General features: G+C 38.0%; 1 protein-coding gene across 4 annotated transcripts in view; it reads left to right on the top strand.

The window, feature by feature from the left end:
• The window catches only part of LOC124591691 (monocyte to macrophage differentiation factor 2), a 141220-nt gene that overhangs the window by 74364 nt on the left and 54553 nt on the right, over nucleotides 1–12303 (top strand). For all 4 annotated transcript variants that reach the window (XM_047131764.1, XM_047131762.1, XM_047131761.1 and 1 more), the window contains one exon: nucleotides 5086–5243. In XM_047131764.1, the coding sequence (XP_046987720.1) occupies nucleotides 5086–5243 (158 nt within the window). The remainder of the gene's footprint in view (nucleotides 1–5085; nucleotides 5244–12303) is intronic.

Genomic DNA, 12303 nt, shown 5'->3' on the forward strand with positions numbered 1-12303 from the left:
TATATATGTGTGTGTGTGTGTGTGTGTGTGTGTGTGTGTGTGTGTGTGTGTGTGTGTACCTGTCCTTTTTTCCCCCTAAGGTAAGTCTTTCTGCTCCCGGGATTGGAATGACTCCTTACCCTCTCCCTTAAAACCCACATCCTTTCGTCTTTCCCTCTCCTTCCCTCTTTCCTGATGAAGCAACCGTTGGTTGCGAAAGCTTGAATTTTGTGTGTATGTTTGTGTTCGTTTGTGTGTCTATCAACATGCCAGTGCTTTTGTTTGGTAAGTCACACCATCTTTGTTTTTAGATATATTTTTCCCATGTGGAATGTTTCCCTCTATTATATTCATATAATTAATTTGATCCCTTTCTTTATAAGATGAGAATGTCATTCTGGTCGTATTGTGGTACAGCATAGTGCGTATGACGATAGGATAAGGATTTCTCCTGCAACTTTGAATGATTTGTGCCCATCCTTCAGAGTGGTACATTGCCACATACTTACTTTTCTTCTCTGTCTTGGAATGAATAGTCACATTCAATTTCTGTTTAAAAAATTTGTAATCAATTAACTGTAAATTTTAGTGATTTCTGCACAGAAACTCAGGAACATTACTGCTTGAACATTACCCCCTGAGCTTGAAAACTGTGGACTGATGATGTAAACCACAACTATCCAGTAAAGACAACTCATCACGCCAGTTGAGCTTCCCTGGATTTGTCATTAAAAACTGCAGTATTTCACATCTCATTGAGACTATCTTGTCTGATGAAAAGTTCAGGGAATAATTGCTGTTAATTCTCTAAAGCCCTTTTATATGCCTTCATTCACAGTGACTTATGAAAGACACTTCTGCCTCAGTATTATCCAGTGTTCCTCTGAACTTTTTGTCAGCCAATTTGTTTACACCAGAGAAACTTTCTTCCTCAGGGGATAGCCCTGGTGATGACAAGGAAGTCACCTCACTCGTAGCTCCTTCCAGTCAAGGCTTCATTATTCTTCTTACTGCTGCACTCTGGCATCGTAATGCTTAATCACATATGCCATTTTCTCATGAAGCTTATTAAAAATATATGTATCATTTAACTTCTTATTTTAACATCTCTAATTTTTGCCTGAGGCCACATGCCTGCTGGAAAGTTGTATTTATTTTATTCTCAAATTTTTTGATACATCCATTTAGTTGAGCTCTTATGCAATCTGTTTTCACAGTAAGTTCATAATAGTTCATTTTCAGACCCTCTTGAATTTTTTGTGAACTTTGTTTTACAAAATGCTCCACAATCACATATTGCAGCCATCAAACAATAATGTGGGAAGTATAGTTTGCTACCCAACACATAGACGGGACATTGAGTTGAAGACAGGCACTATGACAAAGAACTACTAAAATATTTAAGCTTTCATACAAAATCTTCCCAAAGTAAAGAACACACACACCCATTCATGCAACCACAACTCGCACACATGCCCGCTTAGGCACGGGTCTCTCTTGCTTAATGTGATCGCAAATAGAATGGTGTTCATTGAATTCCTGTTGCAATAACTGGCCAATATGAGATTCTGTTTATAACTGATTAAGCTATAAGATACGAAATTTTAAGCCCCCACACCAGTAGACCCTTGTTAGTACAATGGTAGGGTTTCTTGGTGGCTTGATAGAAATACTGTTGGGCCAGAACGAGGTCAGCAAGATAACTTTGACAGTAACAGCAGCAGGTTGCTGGTGCTTGAACCGTAAGGTGATTGTGGCAAGCTGGCAAGAAGAGTCACATGGGACAAATGTGGCAAGATGCAAAGCAGAGTTTCCAACCACACCTTGTAGGTAGAGGATCATCAGATGCTAGTCCTTCATCTGCTGTCATGCACAGGCCCCTGCCAAAGAGGCCAGTAGAAGAAATATTCGTTTCTGTCTTGAGATCAGTGCCTTCAGTGTAAACTGTTTGGTCTTTGCAAACATGGAATGTCAGGCTGTAGTGCCCAAACTCAATGCCAGTAAGCTAGCCCACCCAGAGACAAGCATGTTTATGCCCACTTCTACATTTATCGTTAACTGTGTGGTTTCAGTTGCGTGAGGCAGCAGTCATGTGTGTGAATTGCATTTGCGAGCATGTGTGTGTGTGTGTGTGTGTGTGTGTGTGTGTGTGTGTGTGTGTGAGAGAGAGAGAGAGAGAGAGAGAGAGAGAGAGAGAGAGAGAGAGAGAGACCTATTTTTGACGAAATTCTTACTGGCCGAAAGCTTTATTTGTGACAGTTATTTTGCTGTGCCTATCTGCGATTCACTATCTCCGCTATATGGTGAGTAGCAACTTTCCTTTTAATAATATTGATTATCTTTAACTGGATAGGTAGTACCCTATAGCTCTTGCAGTCTGTCCATCTGTCCATTCACTCAGCTCTACTGACCTGCATTACTCAATGTTCTTCACAATGAAAAAACACACACACACACACACACACACACACACACACACACACACAAATCATTTTTCCAGGGAAGCAAAAGAAATATTTCTTCCACAGCAAAGTAATATAGAATATCACATTTTACTTTGTACTTATGTGAACAGCTGGTGTAGCCAGTGTTAATGTCATAGTTTTTCTGTGCCTCCATTTTTATCATGCTGCATTAAACACATTCTCATGGAGTTAACAAACATTTCTTCACATCTTTTACAAATCACTTATTTCTTACAAAATAGGCTTATTTTTTGTCTGTTGTTGTTCACTGTTTATTTCAAAATTACTAGTTTCAGCTAATGTTGCCCATCCTCAAATATATTAAACAACCAAATAAATTACAACTGGGTTCCAATTCTGTATTTACAAAGCTTAAAAATTGTTGTCATTTAATTAATATGCAAAAGTTGTATGATATATGATATGTCATATTATAGAATAATCCATCCTAATGGAACTCTCAGTTCATTGTCATATACTGAAACCATACTTGCATGTTGTCACTTAACATTAAAATTTTTAAAAGTAATTTAATTGGGGAAAATGCCTGCAGCATTAAAGAATGCTGTCTACATGTACTAACAGATTTTAAAATACAATACTTTAATAATTTATGTGAAAATATTCAAAGTGTTATACATGAAGCATTTCTTGTTTGATGTTCACATGTTCACCCACAAATCATCACTGTCATATACTGGCACCTAGGATGCTACTCAAGAGGGTTAGTCCTTCAAGTCTGAGAATTATATATAATTTATTCCATATGAGGTTCACCGACTTTGAGCTACACCCAAGTAAATATGCATATGTGACCTCTCATAAACACCCGCCTCTCATGCGTTCCATGTCCTTGTTCGACATGTTCCACTTCCTTATTATTCACTCATTAACTAGATCTAAGGAACACAAAATAAATAAAGCATACAACACTAACTGAACAAAAATGTATCAGTTCATATTTTCAGAACGAATTTTCTGTCTGCAGTGGAATATGTGCCGATTTGAAATTTACTGGTAGATTAAAACTGCGTCTCACATTGGGACTCTAACCTGGGACCCTTGCCTTTCACATGCAAGTTCATGGAAGCTGTCCCACATGTCTTGGGGGACTAGTATTCCTGCAGTCCTGGTTTGCTACAAAATTTTAATCTGCCAGAAAGTATCAATTAGTATCCTTCATAGGGGCCGACATGGATCAGCTGGAGGCTCAAAGCACCCTCTGCGTGTCCTTCTCCCTCTTAGAATAGGTTGCTTCAACTCTGCCCCATGGGGCATAAATGACTGTAAGCACATGCAGACTGTCAACTGGACAATTGCAGGTAGCAGGCTACCCACCTGTAGCACACACTGTGTACATTGACTGGTGTAACAGGACATTTAAATAAATTAAATATGGTATTTCAAATGAAGGATGTACTAATTATTAATTTATGTGATAAAATTAATGTGTTAATGAATGAACTGTGTTTATTTGAAATGCAGCGTGGTGCAGGAAATTTAATTTCTTTTAATGTCTTCATATGCTACAAGTACCTCTATACATGTTTTATGGTTTGTTAGCAATATATTGTGTAGCTTTGACCAAGTGTTGAGACAAGGATTCAGGATGTGCATAGCCTAGAAAATGAATTGAAATTAATTAGCACTCTATTTTCAGTTGCACCAGGTACTGTACGTTTGGAAATGCAATTAGAAGTGATTGGTTAACAATACTGCACTCTGCTCAGGTACAAGTACTACAACAGCACAAATGTGTTGGTTGGTATTGTGGTGTACATATAGAAGAGTTTCCCAAGCTATACAGAAACTTGGCTGACATCAGGTCTGTGGGTCAACATTTTGTTGTGAATAACGTTTTTCTGTCATGAAAATTATTGAAAAATTCAGGACAGTTGCAGCTTCATGATCTACTGCCGATGAGCATTCTTGGACTTGCACCAGCATGGGGTCTTATGCTTTATTTCATCACTTGTGAATAAAAAGAAATTGCCATGTTCCACAAATCTAATAAAATATTAGAATTTATATTTACCTAAGTTGAATTAATTTGTTAAAAACCATCCTTTTCATATTTTCCAAGATTTCGTCAGCTCACTTGCATGTTTTAATGTGTGCTAAATGTTGGCTGCCTGTATGGGACCTATTCTTCCCTGTGTGCTCAGCAACCAGGTACTGGATATAAACACCGTCTGGTGTCATATGCTCGTTTACAGACCACATTCTCTTGATCTTCATTGAGTGCCATTTGAAATCTTAACAAAAACAAAACACTTGTAACAGCATTATCAAAGCTTTGGTGAATATTAAAATACATATAATTCAATAACACAACAGAACATATTTTGGAATGTCAGCTCTTTCTGTCATTTAGGGAAATTAAAAAGAAAAGTGATTTGGATTGCAAATCTGGTGTACTGTGTTCAGTTATCACTAACTGTGCTGAGTGCAAGCTGTCGTAACAACCAGTGAACCTTCATGGCACAGTCTGAAGAGAGAAAGTTAACATAATAGGCTGATATTTGATGAATTAATGTCACCTACATGTATTGTTAATTGATTTGATGCTCTTTGTTAGTGATAAATTACTTCTGTATCTGCTCCTTGATGTGTGTAAAATGTGAACAATATTGTTATCTAGGTATGGGTGGTGCCCAGCATCATAGCATGTTTTGCCCTTATACAGCGAGCAACTAGCTGGCCACAGTACTGGTCTGCAGTGATATATGGTTCTGCCCTTGTGCTTCTCTTCTCTGTATCAACTTTCTTCCATTCAGTCTTCTACTGTAGTCACAACAGGTATGCTTAGATTTTAATATTTATACATATTTACAGATGTTAGAAATTCACAATAACGGGCAGAAATTAGTCACGTCAGTTTGTCAGATTGCAGTCTGTGAACAAATCTTTTGCATTATAGTTGTACTGCTAACAGTGATAAAAACTGACGATGATGATGCCAGTGTGACCAATTGCATCTTATTCAGTTAATGTGTTTATTTTTAATGTGGTTTACAGCAAAGGGGCCTGTGCATTGAAGTCCACATATGTTCTGAATATCCAGTGGTGTGAAAATTGGGAACTGGTTTCTAGCTGCTTCCCATTCCTGCATCTATCTTCCTTTAATTTTCTTCTGTTTCTGCTGCTTCTTTTTTTCTTCCTCTGTTTCTTTCTTCATTTTAAAATATATTGATTATATGCATTAGAGTGACCCCCAGATGGTAATTGGTTTTGGTTTCTAGCTTCTTTGTTGAGAATACTTTATAGTCAAAAAGAGAGCAAAAAGAAGAAAAGGAAACAGTATAAACATATTGCATGTTTGAAACATTCAGCTTAATTAAACATGAAAAACAGCTTATATTGGTCAATGTTATCTTTATAATCAGGTACCTGACCCATGATTGGTGAACGGTGTAAGATGTGCAGCAAGAGTGCATGTGGTAGCCATTTATTTGAAAAAGAAATCGTGTGTAAGTTGTAAGTACCTAATTTCCAGCTTACAACTTATAATCAGTGACATAAAACTGTGCAAGATATTGTGACCTTATAAGAAAAATCAACGAAATTGGAAAGAGAAAGAACTTTATTGAGCAAAACACAAAAGGAAAATTTTTGTTGCAGAAAGGTAATCAAATTTTCTGATGTAAAGGAGCTCTGATTTTGTCGTCAAAACATTACAAAAATACACCTAATATCTAGAAGGTTCTAGAAGTAAGTTCTTGTAAACTTAGACATCTGCTGATAGTGAAGAGCTAAGCATACATACTGAATTTCATTGTAGAAATCATCACAAAATAAACAGCCTAGTCAAACCAGCCAAGAAGTTCAGTTCCATCACTGCATTAGGTGTGGCAAATTTTCACTACGGAATAACTGTTACAATGTGGACATTGTAACATAGCAATTGCCCACAAGTGTAAACATACAAGAACTTAGATTACCCAAGGGGGGAAGAGAGGTGCAGGGGAACACGCCTCGCCTCCCTCTTGCAGAGTTGGCAGCCAACACCCATGTTTTGTGCTTCTGTGAAATTGCAGCTGACACATGGTCATTTGAAAAATATGAGGGTGGTTTGGAAAGTTCTGAGAATCACGACGAGAGGTTAGCGCTAGCGCAGAGAGTTGTTCACGTGATATTCATTGTGCTGTTGCCTGTAAATACGTACCACGTCAGTGCTCTTGGAAGAGAGCTGAGAGCTGTGTTGGTGATGTGGCTCTGTTGTTGTTTCCATGTAGTGATTTGCAAAGATGGAAAAAATAAAGATTCAAGCAGTGATTAAGTACTTCATAAAGGAAGATATGAAAGCAAAGGACATTCTTGCTGATTTCCAGAATACAATGGGGGTCTCTGCTCCTTCATATTCAACTGTCGCCAAGTGGACAAATGAATTTATATTTGGTCAGGAGAGCTTAGATTATGATCCGTGCAGTAGTCGGCCAAGAGATGTCACTACTTCAGAAATCATTGCAAAAGTGCACAAAATGGTCATGGAGGATTGCCAATTGAAAGTGCATGAAATTGCTTATGCTTGCAAGATGTCATCTGAAAGGATATATCACATTTTAACTGAAGAATTAGAAATGAAAAAATTATCTGGAAGATGTATGCTGCAACTCTTGATGCTGGATCAAAAACGCATGCCATCACCACGGCAAAATTACACGAACTAAGGTATGAATTGTTGCCACACCTGCCTTATTCACGTGATATGGCTCCATCAGACTTCCATCTCTTCCCAAAACTGAAAATGTTTCTTGGTGGATGAAGATTCATTTCAAACGAAGAATTGATAGCCGGAGTTGACAACTATTTTGCAGGTGTGGAAGAAACTCATTTTCGAGATGGGATCAAGGCACTGGAACATCACTGGACCAAGTGCATTAATCTACAAGGAGACTTCATGGAAAAATTAAAAAAAGTTCAGTGATGTAAATACTTTTTTTCTATTCCACTCTGAGAACTTTTCAAACCACCCTTGTAAGAAAATAATGAGCAATTATTAATACAAAACAAAGCAGTTTTTGATAATGGCTATCACATAATTGCTTTCTTTGGTTGGCAATATCTTTTACGAGGAAATTCAGGCCAGACCTCTAGCAGTATTTTACACAACCATAGTTTTCAGACCCCTTCCCACCTGAAACTATCATTTGTAAGTAAAGAAGTGGAAACACATGACTAAAAGTGTACAGAGTATGTACATGCAATATGAAAACATATTAACTACATAAACAAGTTAGGGAGATTGACCTCTTACTGTTCAGGAAATTAGGGAACAATTTTATAAATACGAAGGTTTCAGAAATAGTGAGTATGGCGTTAAACAAGCTATGTGATATAAGTTCTGTTCCTCTTACGGACAAGAACCATGTGTTTTTAGAAGGACCCAGGGTAAAATGTGCAAGTATTTTGTCCTGTGAACAACAGATTTTTATTTAAATTTTATTTGTGAGGGAGAATACATTCACATTTAAGAGTAACGGTATAGCATTAGCTGTTAATAACATTTTTTCCGTGACTCATTTCTTGTTATCAAAGTTATTAATGATTTAAACATCATTGAAGCTGCTGTCTGCATGAAACAAGATGCACATTATCAGCTTGGTGTTTCAGTGAAGTGAACTACAGTACCTGTCGTAGGTAATTCAGATGACATTAGTCTCTGGCATGATGTACACATAGCTTATGCAAATATTTTATCCTGTGACTCCTGTTACAATTTTGTGTTGACAAGAGCCTCTACATGCAGGCATTTACTAGTGAGCATTCATTCTGAAGTACACTAAATGTAATCTGGCTGCTATCTAAAGCCATGACTAGGAATGATTCTTGTTTTGTCAATTTTATATATGACAAGAACCACTTGGCTTCAGCTAATGTAAAGTACCATTATGTGATGTAGCAAGGCCCACTCCTTCTGAAAAAGATATTTTTAGAAATATTGAAGCCTAATAAACCTTTGTTTTGCAACTGGTTGGCTGGTTGTTTCAACATCTTCACCTGTGGTAGACATTACAGACATCTCTGTTCTACAAGGTTTTCAACTTTGCTTTCGCCGTTTGCCGAAAGGTAGCGACAGCGGTAAGTAGCGGTCGAAACAGATCACAGTGTCAGGCAGTTAGCTTGGACCTTGGTCAACATAGCCCCATTCAAACATTAGTCGATTTGTGTGTGCATCATAAAGTTGTTCTTGATTGAAAATGTCAGTTTACGAGCCTAATTCTCGTCATTTGCGGGAGGTGTTACTGTTTTGTTTCAATATGAAGAAAACAGTGGCTGAGTCTCATCAAATGCTCTCAGGTACATATGGTAAGGATGCTATTAGTGAAAGAATGTGTCTTGAGTGGATTCAACACTTCAAGAACGGTGATTTTAACATCGTAGAGCGGCATAGTTGTGAAAGAGAGATGTTTTCGAAGATGCAGAAGTGGAGATATTGCTGTGTGAATACTAGCGTCAAACTCAAGAAGAATTGGCACAATTAGTGGGAGTGACACAGCAAGCCATTTCAAAACATCTCAAGGCTATGTGCATGATTCAGAAAGAAGGAACTTGGGTCCTGTGTGAGCTGAAACCAAGAGACGTTCAACGGCATTTGTGTGTTTGTGAACAGTTGCTTCAGAGGCAAAAATGGAAGGGATTTCTGCATCGCATTGTGACCGGGGATGAAAAATGGGTTCATTACGATAACCCTAAATGCAAAAAAATCATGGGGATATCCCGGCCATGATTCCACGTCGATGGCCAAACCGAATATTCATGGCTCCAAGATCATGCTCTGCATTTGGTTGGACAAACTCGGTGTCATGTACTATAAGGTGTTAAAACCAAATGAAACAATCACAGGTGCTTGTTATCGAATTCAATTAATGCGTTTGAGCAGAGCATTAAAAGACAAACGGCCGCAATACAGTGAAGGCACGATAAAGTGATTTTGCAGCATGACAACGCTCCACCCCACATTGCAAAAGAGGTCAAAACATACTTGGAAACTTTAAAATGGGAAGTCCTACCCCACCTGCCATATTCTCCAGACGTTGCTCCCTCTGACTATCACCTGTGTAGATCAATGGCGCATGGCCTGGCTGACCAACACTTCCAATCTCATGGAGAAGTCAAAATAGGATCGATTCTTGGATCGCTTCAAAAGATAAACAATTTTTTCAGTGTGAAATTCGTACACTGCCCAAAAGATGGGAGAAAGTAGTGGCCAGCGAGGGAAAATACTTTGAATGATACAGGTGTAACCAATTTGTTTCATTAACGCCTCAAATGTTGGGGAAAAAACGTCGGAAGCAAAAATTGTACACCTTGTAGAAGAAGGTATTTTCCTTGACAGACTGAAATTGTCTGTTGTCAAATTTTTGTATAAAAAAATCAATGGAAACTCCAGGTAGGAATATCAACGATGTAGGAAAAGATAGATTGCTACTTTTGCAAGAGGTGTTCTTGCTTGTGGTGAGAGAGAGAGAGTGCATGTGTTTACTGCCAAAGGCTGTGGCCGAGAGCTAAATGTGAGTGTCTTTTTAATCGTGCCTGTCTGCAACTTGATGTGTCTTCTTTACAGTAAGTAGCAATCTATCTTTGTATAAACAAAGTAGAAAAGGGTGTTTAAGGTTGCAGGTCTGTTAACTTGCTCTCGAACACTAACAGATAAATTGTGAAAGTAATTCTGGATTGTGCCATTAATTCTGAGATGCTTCTGAGACTACTATAAGAGGTCCAGATTGTTAGGATTTTTACAGAACTCGCTAAACCAGTAAGTTGCTGGAGTACTACATCAGCAGCAGAGTATTTTATTCATTAAACACTTGGAAACATTCCACAAGTACATTGATCTCTCCAAAACTTTTGAAACGATACACTATACATACATTTTAAAAAGCTTTCAAACTATGGTGTCAGTGGAAAACTTTGAATTGGAGCCAGAAACAAATTTTTATGTTCTCAACCATTTGCATTCAAATTTAAATTTTTATGCAGTGTGAAAGAGACTCATTAGGCCATGTTATGACTAGAATCATAATAGTAATAGCACTCAGAAACTATATGATAAGGCAGAAATAATACAAAGGAAAAGATCCAGGATAAGAAACATAATTTTGGCATTTCTCAAGACTCCATATAAGGCCCATTCATACTTATATCAGTGATTTCCATTTCCTTACAGGGGAAGTCTGTGAGCTCAGTTGGCTAAAACCAAATAAAAATGATTTTGAAGTAGAGAAATGTGTGTATTCTACCACCATCAAGCTCATTAGTTTGTAAATCTGTGCATTAATGTAGAAACAGTGTCTGAAGGTTAACAGATCCAAAGACTATAGACTCAAAGCTTAATGAAGAAACAGTATCATGTTACAGACAATTATAATTGCCAGATTCAGGATTGTTATAATAGATATTATATGGCAAAAAACTGAACCTTTGCAAGAAACAATGTATTTTAATAGATGCATTAGTTACAGAGTTAAATTTCCCAAAATAGCACTTACTGTGGTGTTCTACATTCTTCCCTTATTTGACACCACAGTGCAAATCAAATATGTAGTTTAAATGAAGTGATTCAAACACAGAAGAATGGAACAGTGTGCACACTTGACAAGGTCAATATGTGGACATTTTATGTCATCTACTTCGTATGCACATGGCAATAGTCCAGCATCAATGATCGACGTGCTTGAAGAACTTGAAAGGTACTCAGCCAAAAGAAATGAACCGGACAGAAATCTAAATGTACAGAATGAATTTCCCTGTAACACTTACTTTAATATATATGATGACATGCTCCAGCAGGTGTGCAATTTCGGATGTGTTTGTAATGTTAGTTAACCATGTTGGAAGGCAGTTGGCACAGACTGAAGTCTGTGACATGCGTAGAGTCACTACTGCATTGCTCATCACTCAACGTGCTGTGGTAGTTGGCACACTCCACTTGCCACTCTATTTTCTCAAACTACTATAATTTAATACTTTTGTTAATTTGTAGTACTTGTTTGCAAAAAGCTACAGTTATTTTTGTAACTGTGTTCATCATATGCACACATCATGTGATCATAAAAAAAAAATTTATCCCACCGTGCCCTTGTATTTTATGTTAGTTTTACACCTTCAGTGACAAACTACACTTTGTGATGCCAGATCTTCATGGATCCATAATACACTGACAGGGGGGAAAAAATAATAATTGCAACACCAAGAAAGAGCTGTGCAACATATACGAAAGTTGGTAGGTGTGTTCCTGCAACTGAAAGATGATGTTTGCACCAGTTTCAAAAGAGTGGTGCTGGCAGTGCCACTATGAGGTTGTAAATCAGTTTTGCTTTAAATACACACTGTAACAGTTGTGAGTTTAGTTACCTTTGACGTTGAACGAAGTGAGTTGATGTTAGTCAAGAATGCCTTTAAGGCAACGAAGATGCCATGATCAGCATCTCACCGAGTTTGAACATAGTTGTATAATAAGACTATGAGAAGCTGGATGTTCCTTCTGCAATATTGTAGAAAGACATGGCACAAATGTAACAGCTGTGTATGATTATTGCTGGGAGTGGAAGTCACAAGAATGTTTGGTTGCAAGAAGACCAGGCTCCGGACAGCCACATGGCACTGAAAGGTAAGACCAATTTGTCTGGCATATGGCTCTGGCACATCGTACTGCATCTGCAGCAGCAATTTGAGCAGCAGTTGCCTCCACAGTGACACAATGAATTGGTTACTTCAGGGACAGCTCTGAGCCAGATGCCTTGTAGCATGCGTTCCATTCGCCCCAAGCTACTGCCATTTGTGATATCAGTGGTGTCAAGCAAGAGATCATTGGAGGGCAAGGTGGACTCTGTTGTGTTTTCTGATGAAAGCTGGT

The sequence above is a fragment of the Schistocerca americana genome, chromosome 2 (genome assembly GCF_021461395.2).
Source record: "Schistocerca americana isolate TAMUIC-IGC-003095 chromosome 2, iqSchAmer2.1, whole genome shotgun sequence".
Lineage (NCBI taxonomy): Eukaryota > Metazoa > Arthropoda > Insecta > Orthoptera > Acrididae > Schistocerca > Schistocerca americana.